The sequence below is a fragment of the Stegostoma tigrinum genome, chromosome 30 (genome assembly GCF_030684315.1).
Source record: "Stegostoma tigrinum isolate sSteTig4 chromosome 30, sSteTig4.hap1, whole genome shotgun sequence".
In the NCBI taxonomy this organism is placed as follows: Eukaryota; Metazoa; Chordata; class Chondrichthyes; order Orectolobiformes; family Stegostomatidae; genus Stegostoma; species Stegostoma tigrinum.
In genome coordinates this window covers 29,155,596-29,176,552 of record NC_081383.1, presented here as the reverse complement: position 1 = coordinate 29,176,552, position 20,957 = coordinate 29,155,596, and the positions used below count along the sequence as shown (strand labels likewise).

General features: G+C 43.3%; 1 protein-coding gene across 2 annotated transcripts in view; it reads left to right on the top strand.

Annotated features, from left to right (window-relative positions):
- Positions 1-20,957, top strand: part of LOC125465784 (tight junction protein ZO-3-like) — a 96,632-nt gene that overhangs the window by 62,386 nt on the left and 13,289 nt on the right. For both annotated transcript variants that reach the window (XM_048559634.2, XM_048559633.2), the window contains exons 8-15: positions 409-508; positions 6,667-6,734; positions 9,771-9,849; positions 10,620-10,776; positions 12,050-12,158; positions 14,281-14,500; positions 16,363-16,556; positions 20,369-20,464. In XM_048559634.2, coding sequence (XP_048415591.2) covers positions 409-508; positions 6,667-6,734; positions 9,771-9,849; positions 10,620-10,776; positions 12,050-12,158; positions 14,281-14,500; positions 16,363-16,556; positions 20,369-20,464 — 1,023 coding nt within the window. The remainder of the gene's footprint in view (positions 1-408; positions 509-6,666; positions 6,735-9,770; positions 9,850-10,619; positions 10,777-12,049; positions 12,159-14,280; positions 14,501-16,362; positions 16,557-20,368; positions 20,465-20,957) is intronic.

The following is a 20,957-nucleotide window of genomic DNA, read 5'->3' as shown; positions in this document are numbered from 1 at the left end:
TAATGCTTAATCAGAGACAGATTTCAACAAAAACTTAGTATCCAATAAGAATTCCCTCCACTCACTATTGTAGATTTACAAAAAGATCCAGTAAAGTTATCCTTTAAAACTAGCCACTTAGCTGCTTCCCTGCTGTGAACTCTCCCACACAGGTTTCTCCAAAGTTAGCTGAGAATTTCCCTGTTTGTTTATTTTTATTAGACAAACTCCGATCTCCAGAGATACTTGAATTCAAACTTTCTCTTCAGAAAGTTCGGGATGGTCCAATTAAAAACCACATCACCTGTCCCTATCCCATTGGTGATGACTTTTGTCACGAGAGACAAAAATGTATTCATTTTTCAAAAGAAATGTGGAATAAATCTTCATTTATCAAATTATTCTGTTTATCTGTATTTTTCTGTCTAGAATTTTCAGACGTTGAGCCTGAACGTACAGATTCACCAAGTGATAATCGGTCAAAACACATTGTGGTGGATCCTCCCAACGCAATGAAGAGTAATGGAAGGTAATTTTTTTGCTGAACACAGCAATGGAGAGGCCAATTTACAAAGTGCAGAAACTGACATGAAGGCCACTTTGTCAAGTACTGAGGCCAGTGTTTTCAACTTCTAGTTTGATTCCTTTCAAATTCTGACACCGTGGTTATCATATCTTCAACTGAGAAACCAAAGGTTAAGGGTCCAGTGTCTGCTGTGCCATGATTCATGGTCAGTACACTATTGAGAGAAATGCTCATGATATCATTATTGTATCAAAGCAAATGAGCTGATGGTGAAAACATCTCATGGTCTATCTTACTGCAGGGATCACATGAAGCATGACATGCTATTGAAAGTATGCTGTCCATTGTAATCTAATGTTTGTGTGGAATATTGTCACAACTTAATGAGCTAGTGCACTGGAAATCAAACCCTACTATTCCTGGGATAGTGGGGACAGCCGATGCTGGAGATTCTGAGATAACAAGGTGTAGAGCTGGATGAACACAGCAGGTCAAACAGCATCAGAGGAGCAGGAAAGCTAACAGTCAGTGTCGAGATCCTACTTTAGAAATTGGGAGGGGAAAGGGGTTCTGAAATAAATAGGCAGAGAGGGGGAGGCAAATAGAAGATGGATAGATGAGAAGATACGTGGAGAGGAGATAGACAGGTCAAAGGGGGGGGATGGAGCCAGGAGCCAGTAAAGGTGAGTGTAGGTGGGAGTTAGGGAGGGGTTTAGGTCAGTCCAGGGAGAATGGACAGGTCAAGGAGGCGGAATGAATCTGGTAGGTAGGAAATGGGGTGGGGCTTGAGGTGGGAGGAAGGGATAGGTGGGAGGAATGACAGGTTAGGGAGGCAGGGACGAGCTGTGCTGGTTTTGGGATGCAGTTGGGGTAGGGAGACTTTGAAGCTTGTGAAGTCCACATTGATACCCTTGGGCTGTAGGGTTCCCAAGAAATATGAGTTGCTGTTTCTACAACCTTCAGGTGACATCGTTGAGGCACTGCAGGAGGCCCAGGATGGACATTTCATCTGAGGAATGGGGTGGGGGAGTTGAAATGGTTCACGACTAGGAGGTGCAGTCGTTTGTTGAGAACTGAGCGTAGGTGTTTCACAAAGTCGTCCCCAAGCCTCTGCTTGGTTTCCCGGATGTAGAGGAGACCACATTGGGAACAGCAGGTACAGTATACCACATTAGCAGATGAGCAGGTGAACATCTGTTTGATGTGGAAAGTCTTCTTGGGGCCTGGGATGTGGGTGAGAGGGGAGGTGTAGGGACAGATGTAGCTCTTCCTGCAGTTGCAGGGGAAAGTGTCAGGGTTGGTGGGGAGTGTGGAATGGAGGAAGGCATAACTTGGGCCCATGAGTGTACTCATGGCCACCCACTTGATCTGTAGGAAGTGGGAGGAATTGAAGGAGAAGTTGTTGAGGGTAAGGACGAGTTCGGCTAAGCAGATGAGGGTGTCAGTGGAGGCGGACTGGTCGGGTCTGTGGGACAGGAAGAAGCGAAGGGCCTTTCGGCCATCTGTATAGGGAATGCAGGTGTACAGGGACTGGACATCCATGGTAAAGGTGAGGTGCTGGGGACCAGGGAATTGGAAGTTTTGGAGGAGGTGGAGGGCGTGGGTGGTATCATGGACGTAAGCAGGCAGTTCCTGGACCAAGATATTCACTTGCACATCTGCTAATGTGGTATACTGCATCCACTGTTCTCGATGTGACCTCCTTCACATCGGGGAAACCAAGCGGAGGCTTGGGGATCACTTTACAGAACAACTACCCTCGTTTTGAGACAAACGACTGCACTTCCCAGTCATGAACCATTTTAACTCCCCCTCCTATTCCTCAGACGACATGCCCATCCTGGTCCTCCAGCAGTGCCACAACGATGCCACCCGACGGTTGCAGGAACAACACCTCAAATTTCACTTGGGAACCCTGCAGCCCAATGGTATCAATGTGGACTTCACAAGCTTCAAAATCTCCCCTCCCCCAAAACAAGCCCAGCTCATCCCCGCCTCCCTAACCTGTCCTTCCTCCCACTTATCCCCTCCTCCCACCTCAAACCCCACCCCCATCTCCTACCTACTAACCTCATCCCGCCCCATTGACCTGTCCATCCTCCCTGGACTGACCTACTTCCTCCCCACCTCCCCACCTACACTCACCTTAACTGGCTCAATCCCTGCCTCTTTGACATGTCTGTCTCCTCTCAACCTATCATCTCCTCTATCCATCTTCCATCCGCCTCACACTCTCTCCCTATTTATTTCAGAACACCTTTCTCATCCCCCATTTCTGAAGAAGGGTCTAGACCCAAACTCCCTACCTAGAATACACCTCCTCCCACCCACCCTCCTGCAAAAATTCCATCCCCTATTCCCAATTCCTCCGCCTCCGCCGCAACTGCTCCCACAATAAGACATTCCACTCCCGCACATCCCAGATGTTCAAGTTCTTCAAGGACCGCAACTTTCGCCCCACAGTGATCAAAAACACCCTTGACCGCGTCTCCCGTATTTCCCGCAACACATCCCTCACACCCCGCCCCCGCCACAACCGCCCAAAGAGGATCCCCCTCGTTCTCACACACCACCCCACCAACCTCCGGATACAACGCATCATCCTCCGACACTTCCGCCATCTACAATCCGACCCCACCACCCAAGACATTTTTCCATCACCACCCCTGTCTGCTTTCTGGAGAGACCACTCTCTCCGTGACTCCCTTGTTCGCTCCACACTGCCCTCCAACCTCACCACACCCGGCACATTCCCCGCAACCGCAGGAAATGCTACACTTGCCCCCACACCTCCTCCCTCACCCCTATCCCAGGCCCCAAGATGACATTCCACATTAAGCAGAGGTTCACCTGCACATCCGCCAATGTGGTATACTGCATCCACTGTACCCCATGTGGCATCCTCTACATTGGGGAAACCAAGCGGAGGCTTGGAGACCGCTTTGCAGAACACCTCTGCTCAGTTCGCAACAAACAACTGCACCTCCCAGTCGCAAACCATTTCCACTCCCCCTCCCATTCTTTAGATGACATGTCCATCATGGGCCTCCTTCAGTGCCACAATGATGCCACCCGAAGGTTACAGGAACAGCAACTCATATTCCACCTGGGAACCCTGCAGCCTAATGGTATCAATGTGGACTTCACCAGCTTCAAAATCTCCCCTTCCCCCACCGCATCCCTAAGCCAGCCCAGTTCGTCCCCTCCCCCCACTGCACCACACAACCAGCCCAGCTCTTCCCCTCCACCCACTGCATCCCAAAACCAGTCCAACCTGTCTCTGCCTCCCTAACCTGTTCTTCCTCTCACCCATCCCTTCCTCCCACCCCAAGCCGCACCCCCATCTACCTACTAACCTCATCCCACCTCCTTGACCTGTCCGTCTTCCCTGGACTGACCTATCCCCTCCCTACCTCCCCACCTATACTCTCTCCACCTATCTTCTTTACTCTCCATCTTCGGTCCGCCTCCCCCTCTCTCCCTATTTATTCCAGAACCCTCACCCCATCCCCCTCTCTGATGAAGGGTCTAGGCCCGAAACGTCAGCTTTTGTGCTCCTGAGATGCTGCTTGGCCTGCTGTGTTCATCCAGCCTCATATTTTATTATCTAGACCCAAAACGTCAGCTTTCCTGATCCTATGATGCTTCTTGTGCGTTGTGTTCATCCAGCTCTGCACCTTGTTATTCCTACTATTCCTGGAGTTGTCACAGAAGTGAAAAGACTTAATTTATCTATCCAATTTACCTGACTGATGAACCCAGGGGAAAAGAAAACATCATCAGATTTCTCTACATAACGAGAAAGCCACTATTTATCACAAACAAACTGTTTTTAATCAATAGCAGACAAGAAACACAAAGTATTAATTTACTGACTCTACTCCTTTGTTTAAAATAAGCCCTATACACATACCAACCCACAAAGAGACAAGACGCAAATATTTTGGGTGAAGCAGCATAAAAAATGTCATCAGCAAAGCACAATTGTGGTGTTGGTCTGGATTACAGATGTCAATGAGACATTTTCCTTCAGTTTCCTTCTGGTTCCTTTTGGCACATTGAGGAGGCTGTGGGATGGTAGACATACCGATTCTCAACTTTACAATTACTCATTGAAGATTTTTCCTCTTTGTGTCTTTGAAGGGTCTTTTTTTTCCATTTTCTTTTCAAGACATGAATTTGCAGAGAGAGGGAAAATATGGCTTGAAATGTTCTTTTACTTCACCACTCACAGGAGCAAGAAAGGTACTTTCTCCTTCAGCGGCTGGATGTTTCTGCTGTATACATTCCTGGGGCAGTCCTGAACCCTGGCCACATGCCCAGGAATTAATCAAGAAATATTACGATGCTGAGTACTCACGAATGCATGCAATTGGGCTTGGTCCAATCAAAAGTTTGCCACTGGCCTAACCTGCGCCTGGGTACCTACAGAGCCCAAGATAATAAAATGTGAGGCTGGATGAACACAGCAGGCCAAGCAGCATCTCAGGAGCACAAAAGCTGACGTTTCGGGCCTAGACCCTTCATCAGAGAGGGGGATGGGGGGAGGGTCCCTTGTTCGCTCCACACTGCCCTCCAACCCCACCACACCCGGCACCTTCCCCTGCAACCGCAGGAAATGCTACACTTGCCCCCACACCTCCTCCCTCACCCCCATCCCAGGCCCCAAGATGACATTCCACATTAAGCAGAGGTTCACCTGCACATCTGCCAATGTGGTATACTGCATCCACTGTACCCGGTGCGGCTTCCTCTACATTGGGGAAACCAAGCGGAGACTTGGGGACCGCTTTGCAGAACACCTCCGCTCAGTTCGCAACAAACAACTGCACCTCCCAGTCGCAAACCATTTCCACTCCCCCTCCCATTCTCTTGATGACATGTCCATCATGGGCCTCCTGCAGTGCCACAATGATGCCACCCGAAGGTTGCAGGAACAGCAACTCATATTCCGCCTGGGAACCCTGCAGCCATATGGTATCAATGTGGACTTCACCAGTTTCAAAATCTCCCCTTCCCCCACTGCATCCCTAAACCAGCCCAGTTCATCCCCTCCCCCCACTGCACCACACAACCAGCCCAGCTCTTCCCCCTCACCCACTGCATCCCAAAACCAGTCCAACCTGTCTCTGCCTCCCTAACCGGTTCTTCCTCTCACCCATCCCTTCCTCCCACCCCAAGCCGCACCCCCAGCTACCTACTAACCTCATCCCACCTCCTTGACCTGTCCGTCTTCCCTGGACTGACCTATCCCCTCCCTACCTCCCCACCTACACCCTCTCCACCTATCTTCTTTACTCTCCATCTTCGGTCCGCCTCCCCCTCTCTCCCTATTTATTCCAGTTCCCTCCCCCCATCCCCCTCTCTGATGAAGGGTCTAGGCCCGAAACGTCAGCTTTTGTGCTCCTGAGATGCTGCTTGGCCTGCTGTGTTCATCCAGCCTCACATTTTATTATCTTGGAATCTCCAGCATCTGCAGTTCCCATTATCTCACCTACAGAGCCCAGATGTCTAATATCCATCCCAAGTGCTTGAATAAGGCAACCTCGTGAATACAGCACACAATGAATTCCAATAACTCATTTTGTTTTAGAAGAAAACTGCAACATCTTCTACACTCCCTCATTTAAAGCAGAATCTTCCCGTTTTAGAGTCCACAGTCCAACTGATAAAAATGGCTTTTATAATAGTTAGCTGTAATAAATATCTGTTGGCTTATTCAGACCCAGGATATCCATGCCCAGTTTCTTATGTTGCAGCAGATAATGTAAACGTTGCTGCAATAGGTAAAAATACCCTGCTGAAAGCAAAACTGTATCGTTGTCCATTAAGCATGTGACCCAGAGCCTGTTGTTTGAAGGTTAAGTTTTTAAAACCCGAATTGGTTTGATAGATAACAACAAAATCATGAAGAATAATATAAAAATCCTTATCAGCTCTGCACAGTTTGGTTGCTTTTATGCATTAAACTTTAGCCCATTTGAAATGAATTAACTCCTAAATTAAAATAGTGCACAAAGAGAATGGTGAATACACATGATTGATGTTTAATTTCCTTGTGATGGATGCCCTGGATTGAATCAGTGCTGTAATCCAATCTTTTCATTTTGCATTATGTTCAAGGCTTGGTTGATACTGATAGGGATTCTCACTTTTTCTAGCCTGAAGCCAAATGCAAAACCAGTGTCAGAGATGGACGTCAGTCCTACAGCTCCCAAACCCCGCCATGGTGAGTACCAGTGATAATCAGTGCATTCCTAGAGCAAAATCTCAGGGTGAAACTCATTTCAACTATTTTGGTGCTTACAGATTGATCTTAACAGCCATACTTCACAGCAATGAATGCATTTATGTTAGCAATTTGTTGATTACTAATTGTAGTAACGAGATCTGGCTGTTCTTGTACATCAGTCAATGAAAGCAAGCATGCAGGTACAGCAGGTTGTGAAGAAAGCTAATAGCATGCTGGCCTTCATCACAAGAGGAATTGAGTTTAGGAGCAAAGAGGTCCTTCTGCAGCTGTACAGGGCCCTGGTGAGACCGCACCTGGAGTATTGTGTGCAGTTTTGGTCTCCAAATTTGAGGAAGGACATTCTTGCTATTGAGGGAGTGCAGCATAGGTTCACAAGGTCAATTCCCAGAATGGCGGGACTATCATATGTTGAAAGATTGGAGCGACTGGGCTTGTATACACTTGAGTTTAGAAGGATGAGAGGGGATCTGATTGAGTCGTATAAGATTATTAAGGGATTGGACACTCTGGAGGCAGGAAGCATGTTTCCACTGATGGATGAGTCCAGAACCAGAGAACACAGTTTAAAAATGAGGGGTAGGCCATTTAGAACAGAGTTGAGGAAAAACTTCTTCACCCAGAGAACGGTGGATATATGGAATGCTCTGTCCCAGAAGGCAGTGGAGGCCAACTCTCTGGATACTTTCAAGAAAGAGATGGATAGAGCTCTTAAAGATAGTGGAATCAAGGGTTATGGGGATAAGGCAGGAACAAGATACTGATTGTGGATGATCAGCCATGATCATAATGAATGGTGGTGCTGGCTTGAAGGGCCGAATGGCCTACTCCAGCACCTATTGTCTATTGTCTATTATCTATTGTCTATTGCTGTTAATAATCATTTAACTGACAGCTCTGTTGCTGACAACAGTCATGACTGGGTCCAGTGTTCTTCAGTAAATTAAATGTTGCTGCTTGCTCCATGACCTGAAGACTCACAGCTTGAATTTCCTGAAGGCTGTGGGACCCAGCCTAGGAGATAAATGAGAGTCCCTAGGCTGCACTGGCTGAGATGATGATTAATAAACTTACTTTCTATAGTTGGCCTCCCAATTTTGTACTTCCACACAAGCTGGCCAATTGAGAACAATGCGACATTCCCAAATTTGTAGGGTTCAGAGGAAGCCATCCTGCATGGAAAGTCAAAAATCAGAAATGGTGCTGCTAACGTATGTAGGTAGGCTTGAGGAAATCCCTACTCCTGGTCACAAATGACGGTTATAAAAATTAAATAATTCCATAGAGACCAGTATCCCGTCAGTAACTCACCCTTTATTTACACATGCATAACACTTGACGCTGGTCTGGCTTCCTTACAGCCAGCTCTCAGAGTGAACAGAACCTCTGACACTACAGTTTATAACTGTTAGCCAAGGCTCCCTGATTTGACCAGATTAACAGCCCCAATCAGGGAAATCTTATTCTATGAGGTCCACCTATCTAACGTTGATTAAATCACCACATAAATGACTTAAATTATTAACACAACTGGACAGTAAGAGGATAGTCTCTCTCTCTCTCTCTCTCTCTCTCTCTCTCTCTCTCTCTCTCACACTCTTTCTTTCTCACACAGACACACACACAGGCACACACATGACAGACATGCACAGACACAGGCACACACACACACACACACACACACACACACACACAAACACACACACACACACACACACACACACACACACACACACACACACACACACACACACACACAAATGGGAAGTACGACAGCTGTGGTTGCTTACTGGATTTTAAGCATAAGGCTTCCACATGCGATGGGATTTATGACTTTGCTGTTGGATAAGTGCTACTGAACCACTAAATCACTCCTATTTGGAGCCTTAAATGTGCAAGTTGTCTTCCTGCCTTCATTTAATATGGGGCCATTCCTAAATTGCCCAGTTATTGGGAATGCATCAAGAAAAAGTCACAGCTCTGCTCCATTTATTTGGGCCCTCCAGCTTCCAACCGCTCCATACCATGGAAGGGAAAATTTAACCCTGCATTTAGTAACTTCTAGAATCAGCAACTCAAATAATAGCCCCAAATGCAACCTGCAATAATTCTGCCCCTACTTAATTTGACTACGTACATCTGTCAGATCTAGTTGTAAGAAATGCAAATATTGAGGATTAAATGTAAAAAATTTCTAAATGGAAGATAAGAGAAAGGACAGAGAATTATGAATATTGGGAATTTATCACCAGAGTTAGCAATTGGGGCAGGAACTGCTTTAACATTTAAGTTGAGATTGGAAAAGAGGCTGAATGCATATAGGAACATGCTGTATGAATGTTATTTGAATAGTTTGTTTGTGCAGAGTGCAAACATTAACATGAACTGATTCAACCAATATCCTGTTTCTTTGTTGTAAGTTCTCCATTCATTCAGGGGGAAATGGGGAACCTGAATCATGCTGCAGAAAGATCAAATACATCAGATCTCCCAGTGACACTCATTATGGAATCAATTTCCTTCAAATACATGCAAAGTCACTATGCATTTCACTAATTTCCTTTCTCAACTGAAGGTACTGCTTCTATGATGAATTATGCTGTTGTACATCTCTCTTGTGTTGTCTCAGCTCAGCGATCGTGCATCATGTATGAGCCTGGAGAGTTAGAATATCCAAGCTGTCTGAATCCAGGAGCTGAAATGAGATGTTAAGGTCAAACCTAATCTAGTCTCAGTGGCCCTCCAGGTAACTGCACTGTGCAGTAGGAATCCAGACCAGGAATCCTGGCTAATCTTACTCTTCATCCCTTAGTTAACATTTATTAAAAAATAGGAGGTTCCAGAGCTAATCACACATTGCTACTCTGATAAAACATTTTCCCTTCACAAAGTGAGGAGCTAGGTCAAATGGTATGGTCAGAAGTTGCACAGTGCAGCTGGATGGTATAGGAATTTTCTTTTGTTCATTTCTTAAATGTTGTTTTTCATCCTAAATCTTTGACATCTCATTTCCAGATGCAGTTGTTGATGAGCGAACATATGCTGTTCCTATAAAGACTTCAAACACAAGGCCACAGGATGGATATAATGTTGGGTAAGTGCCAACATACTATGAGACCAAATTAGTTGAGGGTGATGTGCAAGATCTCCATGACTGCAAGTTGATAAAAAGTTGACTTGCTAATTTAGCCCAGGGAAATGCAGGCTTGATGAAAACAACAGAATCTAATTCATTCACATGTTAGCTCCTCTTCTCCTCTCCTTAAGGTGTTAACTGATGCTTGGGATATAGTCCCAAGGCCATTCAGTATCCTGTTGCATTCTTGCTGCTAGTTGTAGCCTACAGCATGATGAAAGGCCTTTTGCACAAGATACCAGAGGGCAAACAGGCCTATTAGGGGAGAGGAGAAAATAGTATGTTTTTCTTCAATGTAAATTCATCAGCAAATCTGTTGATTGTTGAAAATAAAAACATTACATCAGGAATTAAATAAAATTTGGTCTCCTGTAGACTAAAGTCTACTTAAATTCTCTCCTCCATAGTCAACCATTACTCCTTGCTGCACACTCACTTGATGTTAACACATTCAACAAGCATCTTCCCTTAAGATGTAAAAGTGAACTTTGTGGCAGTACAAGGTAGCTTTAAGTCATGCTAACCAGCAAAAAGTTTGGTTCCTTGCTGATGTGTGCAGTCAATGACCAAAACAGAGCAGACAGCATGAAATTCCGATGATGCCTGCATCCAATTGAAAGGACGCTGGGTATTCACATGTAACATGCCACATGCTTGTTTGTGGGTCTATTCAGTTTAATCCCTCATAAGTGCACACTAACCAAATAGCCATATATTTCAATATTTAGCTACAGTCCTGACATGAAAGTGGCGAGGTTTGTCAAGGATGCCAGTGTTGGCCTGCAGCTGGCTGGAGGCAATGATGTTGGAATATTCGTATCTCGAGTTCTGGATGATAGTCCTGCAGCCAGACAGGGAATCCAGAAAGGAGACCAGATTCTGCAGGTAACTGCATGCTCAATTCTAATTTGTTAGTATTGACATCCCAAAACCTCTCTTGCCATAATCTTATGAATGTTTTAACATGAGTATTTGGCTTATTGATGTTAAGAATTTATGTGAGTAAAAGTCTTAAGGGTTCACGTTCAACAAGATTCACCCACACCCACCAAAATCCAGGTTCAAGTCCCATTTGCTCCAGAGGTATACATCAACATGTCTGATTATTAAGGTTATTAAGAAACTATCTATCCCCACAATAGGTGGTCACTGAAATTGGATCATCCCAAAGATGTCCAAGCAAGGTCAAAGGCAACTCCACACAAGAGGCACAAAATTGGGATGATCTCAGGATGAAGGGGAAAGTTGGAAGATTTATTTTTCACACAAAGGGATATTAAAACACGGAGTAACTTTTCGAAAACCTATTACAGAACAGACTAAAATACGTTTTAAAAGAAAACAATGTAAATGTTCATAAAGAAAGAATACAAAAGGACTCAGGAAAGAGGTAGTAGATGGGATTAGAATAGATTAATCAGTTAGAATATGGAATCCTAAACTAATTGTTGTTGAAACAGGAAGCATAGATTGGTTTAAAAGGGAACAGCATATTTATTTGGAAACGGGAAAGACCAAAGAATGCCATACGGGACTTTGTTTCTCGTGAAAGAAAAAAAAGCACTGGCACAGTTTCAGCACTAATTGTGAACAGAACATTTTACTATTCTGTTGTAGAGGTCCGGAGTTCTCACTAAGGTTGGTGCAATGAGCTTGAACTTCGATGTGATGAAATGCATATCTAAGACCAGAGAGATGCTTCTGCTTACACCCTGTGTCCCTGCCTGTAGGAGTGGGTCTTTGTACAATTTAGTTTGTCATCATTCAGAGACAGCAACAGACTGAACACACATGGAATTTCAGCAAAAGGCAATAACCCTCCCCATCAGTCAATAGATAACCATATAACACTGATCTGTACAGACTGGATCTTTGATGAGTAGGCTGAGGTTTGCGGTGGAGATACTACACCTGGTCTTGTGGTATTACCACTCCTCATTCCTATTCAGCAATTCTCTGGATAGACATAAATTGATGTCAAGTGAGAACGAGACTGGATTTGGCTGTGATTTAATTTTGCAATCCGTACCCTGTAAACAATCAGTGGATCACCCATGACAATAGCCCAAAGACTCTCTGCTCAACAATTAAAGAACAAAGTTGAAAATATAGGTTTTCACTGCAAAGCTCAACCATTCTTTTTCTTTTCCCTGAGTAGGTGAACAATGTCAGTTTCCAAAACCTCACCCGTGAAGAGGCAGTTTTGCTCATGTTAGATATCCCGAAAGGAGAGCTGGTGGAGATTAAAGCTCAGAGGAAGGAGGGCAGTAAGTACAACTTGATTTGTATATGGTTCAAATGCTTCAGCCAATCATTCATCTATCCTTCCCTGAAGGCTGACTGAAATAGGAGTAGAAATTCTCAGACGCTGTCCAATACCTCACAAAGTAGGTAATTGTCATATGTGAACTCAGTGCAGGAATTCTAATTGACCAATGAAGGCATTAACAGCAATGGATGATATTGTTCTCACCCAGTTTTAGCAGCTCCATTGCCAAGCACAGTGAATAATGATCAGGAACAAGGACTTGCTGACTTTCCTTCCTTATCCCAAAACCATTGCAGTCCCTTACTATTGCTTCAGCTGAGATTAACTATGTTAGTACAATATCTATCATATACGTTTTACAAACCTAATTCCATGGTTCTTTGATCAGCAGTATATCTAATAAATGAGAAAATCAATCACCATGTCTTAAAACCAAACTACTAAGTCATCTATATCTTGTATGTACTAGAAAGAGAGAGTGCATATATGCTTTTTCCATGGCCTCACACTCAAACCACCAGAGAAGTGAAGTAAACGTGAAGGTTTGTATGACCCCCAAGTGTCTACAGAGATATCCCAGGGTTTAAACAGTTAAATCTGTGCAGCTTGTGGCTAGTTTGGGCATTGATGGTAGGATGTCGCAATTGTACAAAGCTTTAACGAGACCAGACCTGGAATATTATGTGCAATTTTTGTATCTTTTTCTGAGGAAAGATATTTTTGATCTTGAGGGAGCGCAGGCTAATTCCAGGGAAGGTGGGTCAGACATATGAGGAGAGATTGACTAGGTTGGGATTGTTTACGGTAGAGTTCAGACGAATGAAGAGGGATCTCATAGAGACTTATAAAATTCTGACAGGACTGGACAAGTGGATACAGGGAGGATGTTCCCAATGGTGGGTGTGTCCAGAACCAGGGGTCACAGAATGAGGATTCAGGGTAGGTGTCTTAGGACAGAGCTGAGGAGACATTTCTTCACCCAAAGAATGGTGAGCCTGTGGAATTCATTACCACAGGAAGTAGCTGATGCCAAAGCATTGGATGTAATCAAGAGGTGACCAGGTGTGGCACTTGGGGTGAATGGGATCAAAGGTCATGGGGAGAAAGCATGATTAGACTCTTGGGTTGGATGATCAGCCATGATCGTGATGAATGGCAGAGCAGACTTGAAAGGCCGAATGGCCTCCTCGTGCTCATAGAAACAAACAAACAAAGAAACCTACAGCACAGGAACAGGCCCTTCGGCCTTCCAAGCCTGCGCCGAATTCATACCTTCAATGTTTCTACCATCAGGCTGGAAAAAATCCCAGCCCAAGTGTCAGACCTATCCCATGCTTTAGTGAGCTGGGTAGGTCAATCAATTATCATCAATGCCTGTGGACCTGTCTAAATTACCACATTAGCCACAAAGGATTGATTTTGTTCCAGACCTGCCTCCCCAGATCTGCCATGTTTGATGTTGATCCCAAAAAAAAACTGATCTACATCTTGCCTATTACTCTCACCCTTGTCTTGTAGGAAGATAGTCACAAATCAGCCTTCACTTCAAACAAAAGATTGGAGGTAGGTACTAAAAAGAAAGTTTTAAAATATTGGAAGTACTCAACAGGTTGACCGGTGTCTGCTAGTTTAGAGTTTGGGTGTATCCTATCACCAGAACTGCCCTACTCTTTTCATTTGATTGCTCACAGTTTGGATGTGTAGATTCTGTGGAAGGGCTGGATTAAATTTAGCGAATCTCCACAGTGCTACGGTTCAGATTTGCTGTGTAGGTAAATGTCCTGTGGAGGTAGTTACAGAGAAGTGCTCTGTTCCTTAGTACCTGGAATAAGCCCCACGTCATGGTATTGTAAATGGCTGGATTATCGAGTTCAAAAAAAACAGCAGGATATGTTTTATCTTGCTGGTTTTTTTGGAGCTTTGACACTTTTGAAGTATGACACATCCCAAGTATGGGTATTAAGCATTAGACCAAAAGCTTTTAGATACAAGAATGAAGAAAACCAAAATCTAGAGATTAAATTTAATTTAGTTTAAACATAAGCATTAATACTGATGATAAAGGAATTTGAAACATTGTTCATAAATACAAAATTACATAGTGGTCCCCTCCTTTTCAGTTTATCAGAAGATGATCAACTCAAATGTTGGAGATTCCTTCTATGTACGAACACACTTCGACCATGAGGTTGAAGGAACACAGGAACTAAGCTTCAGGAGAGGTGAGGTTTTCCGAGTTGTCGACACCATGCACAAAGGGAAGTTGGGAGCATGGTATGCCGTGAGAATTGGCCAAGACTTCAAGGAACAGGACAAAGGCACCATTCCTAGCAGGAACAGGTCAGTCATGTGACTGGGATTATATACAGAAAGACCACAAGGGGATGGAGTTATTTCAATCTGCCTCAGGATTGACAAGTAATTCCTTCTAACTCAGTTGTTATCAGTTGCACCAAGTTAATGAATCTTGCTCTCTTAGGCTCTTCAGTGTGCTGACTCACTAACTGCAATGATATTATCCTACCCACTACCGTGGCTGAGATAAACAAACTCAGGACAAGCCAGAAATTGAACCAGAGCATGTTGTAAATACTCTGTGAATTAATTTTAATTAAACTAATTCCCACAGTAATTTTCTACTGGAATCTTTGCAGCTGCAGGGAGCTATAGGTTGAGATAAGCTAATAATATAAACTGCAGGTCCAATTCGGGATCATTTTGACCTGAAGCTTTTATATATTTTCTGGCTTAACTAGTTCCAACAGAAAGCTGTAAAATTTGGATGTTAGAATAGCATTGAATTTAGTTTAAAATTTTGTCACGTTTCTGACCTTATAGAAGAGATGTTTCAAATTAATTTTTGGGATATTGGTGACAAAATCAGCATTTATTGCCCTGAGAAAGTGATGGTGAACTTTCTAATAGTCATTTAATATAACTGAGTGGCCAAATCAGTGACTCATAAATCAATTATGAATTAACCAGTTTAGTGTAGAACTGGAATCACACATGGACCAGACCTGATGAGGACAGCTGATATCTTCCCGAAAGTACATTAGTGAACCAGTTAGGTTTTCATTCAAACCTGACAACATGGTCACTTTTACTCATTGCATAGTTTTGAAAAACAAGTTTAAATTCTCAAACTACCATGATGGAATTTAAATTGACATTCTGTTTTGTCTATTCTTCCATGGGATGTGGGCATCACTAGCTACACTAGCATCTACTGCCCATTTCTAAATACCATGGAGAAGAAGAGGGTGAGCGGCTTTCTTGAACCACTGTACTCCAAGTAGCTGTAGATTGGCCTACAGCACTGTTGAGGAGGGAGTTCCAGGATTTTGACCTAGTAACAGTTAAGGAATGGTGATTTCTAAGTCAGGATGATGTGGTTTGGAGGGGAACTTTCAGGCAGAATTGCTCAGTCCAGCTTCTTCCCTTGTCCTTCTAGGTGGTAGAGATGGGTTTGGAAGGTGTTGTCAAAGGGAGCCTTGGTAAGTTGCTGCAGTGCATATTGTAGATAGCACATACTGCTGACGCAGTGCAGCAGTGGGGGACGGATTGAGTGTTGAAAGTGGTGTTTGGAAATGCCAACCAGACAGTCTTCTTTGTCTTGGATGTGGTGATGCTTCTTTCATATTGTCAGAGCTACATAAATCCATGCAGTGGGGACTATTCACTTATATTCCCGACATGCCTTTGAGGTGAACAAGAATTACTGAGTCAAAAGATGAATTACTTATTGAAGATTTCCCAGCCTCTCATCTGCGTTTGAATAGCTGGTCCAGTTCAGTTTCTGGTTAATAGTAACCTCCGGGATGATTAGTCCAGGCTGCTGGATTACCATGACAACACATAACAGTACTGCACCCTCATGCAAAGCAATCGGCCCATGTTGCTTTTACCTTTGGGATGGTTACCTGTATTATGACAGGGGCTGGTTAGCTCATTGGCTGGACCCAGGTTTGCTACGAAGAGGGATGCCATGGGTTCAATTCCTGCACTGGTTGAGGTTACCATGACAGTCTGACCTTCTCAACTGTGCCCCTCGCCTAAGGTTCTGGTGATCCCCAGGTTAAAATCACCATCAATCATCTCTCTGTAATGAGTGAACAGCCCCATGGTCCTCTGGGACTATCGCAACTTTACAGTGTCACAACAACTTTCCATCACATTTTCTGTTCTTCCTTTCCTGATAGGGCTGAACAAATCGCCAAAGCTGAAATTACTCAGAAAGCATCATCCAGTTCATCAAGTGGAGCACGGGCAGAATTCTGGAGAATGCGCGGCCTGAGAGGCGCAAAGAAAAACATAAGGAAGAGCAGAGATGACCTTTCAGCATTGACTATTCAGGGCAAATATCCCCCCTATGAAAGGGTTGTTCTGAGAGAAGGTACAAACATACAGAGTGTTGATGGAACGAGATTTAAGGTTTATTTTTAACATGATTTGGCAAGTATCAGGAGTAAACAAGGAGGATTCAATCTTTTAAATGACAGGTTCAAAAGGAACCAAGAACCCCAGTGATCCATGAGCTTCAGAGAAGCTTGTGCTGAAAAAATTGTAGACCTATGGAGGGAGAGTGAATAGAGAGAGTGTGTGATTCTGAGAGACACACACATACACATGGAGAGCAGAAAGGAGAGAGATTAAATTCAAGAGCAGGAGAGAAATACTAAGACAAATGGAAAGGACAATAGACAATAGGTGCAGGAGTAGGCCATTCGGCCCTTCAAGCCAGCACCACCATTCATTATGATCACAGCTGATCATCCAAAATCAGTATCCTGTTCCTGCCTTATCCCCATAACCCTTGATTCCACTGTCTTTAAGAGCTCTATCCACCTCTTTCTTGAATAGCAATAGATAGCAGAGAATAGAAATGGAAAAGACAGTACAAGAGAGACATGTAGAGAAAGATAGAGAAAAGAAAGTAAGGGCTACTGAGAGTTCTGAAGTGTGTAAATTATAAATTTTCCAGTGAGAAGGGATTTGTAAATCTATTACGACCAACATACATAAATATCTGGTGACAAACAGGACAAGTTGTGACAAGATAATAAAATGTGATGCTGGATGAACACAGCAGGCCAAGCAGCATCTCAGGAGCACAAAAGCTTTTGTGCTCCTGAGATGCTGCTTGGCCTGCTGTGTTCATCCAGCCTCACATTTTATTATCTTGGATTCTCCAGCATCTGCAGTTCCCATTATCTCTCATACAAGTTGTGACAAGGTTATTTAATGTAGGAACACAGGAACAAGAGTCAGCTATTCAGCCCTTAAAACTTGCTCCATTATTCCAAATCATGGCTGATCAACTACCTCAACACCATCTTCCCACATGATACCATATTCTGATATCTGCATGTCATTAGTAACTCGAAATTGATCAAGCTGTGTCTTGAGCATGCTCAGTTACTGCACTTCCTCAGCCCTCTAGGGTTCAGAATTCTGAAGTTTCACCAATTTCTGGCTCTGAGTGGAGAAATCACCCTCTGCTCAGTCTGAAACGATCAGCCCCTCATTCTGAGACCGTGTTCCTTGGTTGTAGACACCCAGCCAGTGGAAACTTTCATTTTACATCTACCATATCTATCTTGTTAAGAATTTTGCAGGTTTTAATAAGGTCACATCTCATTCATCAAATCTGTAGAGAACACATCTTCCCAGGAATTAGTTTGGTGAACCTCCACTGCATTGCTTCTATGGAAAGTCTATCCTTCCTTTGGTAGAGGAACAAAAATCATAAATAGTACTCCACGTGCACTCTCAGCAAGTTTCTATGCAACTGAACCAAGAGATTTTCGCTTTTGTACTGAAATCCTCGTATGCTAAAGGCCAGCATATTGTTTTCTTTCCTGACAAAGCATAAGGGATCCCTAGCTTTATTTTTAGAGAAGATGTTGATACACACAAGCAAGGAAAGTATACTAAATCTTCTTTAAATCCATTCTCAGGTCTCAGCTATTCAATTCTGGGCACTATACTTGAAAGAAAAAGATCTTAGAAGGAATTCAGGGGAGATTTACTACAATAAGAGAGGAGAGACTTAAACTATGTGGAAAGTCTAAAGAAGCTCGGATTATTCTAGCTAGTGAAAGTTTAATGGAAGGTTTGGTGATGATTTTATTAGTAAAGTAATTTACTAGAATTACTCGAAGGGTTGCTAATCTGACAACACAAATTTTATATAAGTGACAACAAGAGCATAGGGGAGATGAACATTGTTTTTCCAAAATAAATTATGCTGATTTGTAGTAGGGTCCCCCGTAAGGGTGATGAAGACAAATTCAAGAGAACATTGAAGCAGGAGGAGACTATTCAACCCCTCAAACTGACTCCCCCATTCTGGGTCACCGTGGATCATCTATGTCAATTCCAGATTTCCATGCTATCGTAAACATCCTTCTTTCACCTACCCTGTCTGTCCAATTAGAATTTTGTAAGCTTAGAACTTTGTAAAAAGAGTTGAATCAATACTTGAAAATGAAAAACAAATCTGTATATCTGTGGCCCTGACCCGCTGACGGGGACCGGCCCCCGCGGCCCTGACCCGCTGACGGGGACCGGCCCCCGCGGCCCTGACCCGCTGTGGAGCAAAAGGGGGGGCATGGAAGAAATTGGATATCTCAGTGGCGAGCTCAGTGGCGGTGGCTCAGTGGTTAGCACTTTTGCCTCACAGTACGAGGGACCCAGGTTACATTCCACCCTTGGGCACTGTCTGTGTGGAGTTTGCACATTCTTCCCTTGTGTGCATGGTTTCTTCCCACTGCCCAAAGATGTGCAGGCTAGGTGGACTGGCCGTGTGAAATTGTACATAGTGTGGAGAGATGTGCAGGTTAATTGGGTTAACTATGGGAAAAAGCAGGATTACAAAGTTAAAGGAGGGGCAGGGGTCTGGGTGGGATGCTGTTCAGAAGGTCAGTGCGGACTTGATGGGCTGGATGGCCTGTTCCTGCACTGTAGGGGCTCTATGACATTATCTCTGCCATAAGCATAATCATCCAAATGGCCTCTTTCTCTGCTGTATGTATTTATGGACATGTTACCAGATTAGACCCCTGACGATATTATATCCTTAGTATCAGTTCTCTGGCAGTCTTAAATGCCCAATAGATCAGGTATTTGACAGCATCAAGTCTTCTACAGTCTCAGATTTGTCGCAACTTTAACTCTCACAATCCATTCTGCTGCAAATGTATATAGTTCCATGCTATCCTCAAAATGTATTTTCTTTCACAGATTGAAATTTGGTCGTTGCTGGGGCAGAAATCTGGAAATTGAAAGTGCTGGTGTGGAAATCACATATGATTATTATTTATTGAATCTATAATGATAATTATCAGTTTGTGAATTGTCTGATTCACCAATTACATTTCTGTTGAAGATTTATTTGTCTTTATCCATCTTGGAATATTCTAGTGACTTGACTCAGACTCTCGTACAGTATGGAGGGAGTACTACACTGTTGGATGATTTATTTGGAAAGTTTAACTGATCGCACCTGAACTCTAGTGGATGCAAAACATCCTTTGGCCCTATTCAAAGAAGATAAAAGGAGTTCTCCCAGATCTTCTGACCAATACTCATTCATAAAACATTACGAAAACAGATCATTAGTGATTTTTTTCTTTTCTGCAGAGATCTTGCTGTGCATAAGCCAGCTGCCATATAAATACCAGCTTTAAAAATGATTAATTGGTTATGACATCTTTTGGGATATTCTGTAGTTGTGAAAAATTCTATAAAAAATGCAACTTTTTTTTCTAATCACAAGCCTTTGAAATTTCTCAGAGCCCTTTGTACATATCAAACTTATTACAATGCAGTCTCTATTGATATTGTAGGCAAATGCTATCTCTATTTTGTACAAACAACTACAGGTGGTATTGGATGAGGACAGCCAGAGTCTAGAGAATTCTATGCTTTTCTTTGAATAGCGTCGGGAGATCTTAAACATCTGCCTGTGGCACTGGAGCAGTCAGCCAGAGCTTAGGTTCAATATTCCATCTCTAGGACATAGAAGTTAAAACTAACAAGACTCTGTGTTACTTCAGTTTGGTGGGGACAAACCTAAGCTGTGAAGTCCAATTCTAAATGGTTATTAGATTCACTAAACAAAAATGTGCTTTTTTCTGAAGTGAAAAAATTACAATGTTTATTAATCAATATTGCTTTTGCATTAATACATATTTTTTGTTACAGCCCCTTATAAAAGGCCTGTTGTGATTCTTGGACCAATTTCTGATATAGCTACTCAGAAACTGGCCAGCGATCTTCCTGACCAGTTCGAACTTGCCCGTGAGTATGCATGGCTCTCTGACATCATTCATATGGGAAAAGAGGTATTCTTGGTCAGTGGTGTGGTGGATGGTTTTAGTTCATAAGCTCAGTTGGGCAGGTGCGATCTTGCATGTATACCTTCATGTTCATTCAGGTGTTCACCAATCCCTGAACCATGAAATGAGAATCAAGTGTTAGCTGTTTGAAAATAAACCAACAATAAGGATTGTGCAATCGAAAAGGCATTTCGTACCCAAGAGAGACTTTTTGTTAGTCATCTCTCTCTCTCTCTACTCGCTCAGCAAACATAGAAAATGGCAGAGAGGAAAAGATAAGCACATCGATTAACCCTGTCTCAATTCCTGATCCTGGAGCAGGATGATTAGATGCTTCTTTTCTTCCTGTAACCATGTAACTACCTGAAAAAGGAAATAAACAGAGAGAAAATAGTAGACGGCCACAAAGTGGAAGAAAAACTGGGAAATTCCTCTTCAATCCTCTTAGGTAATCA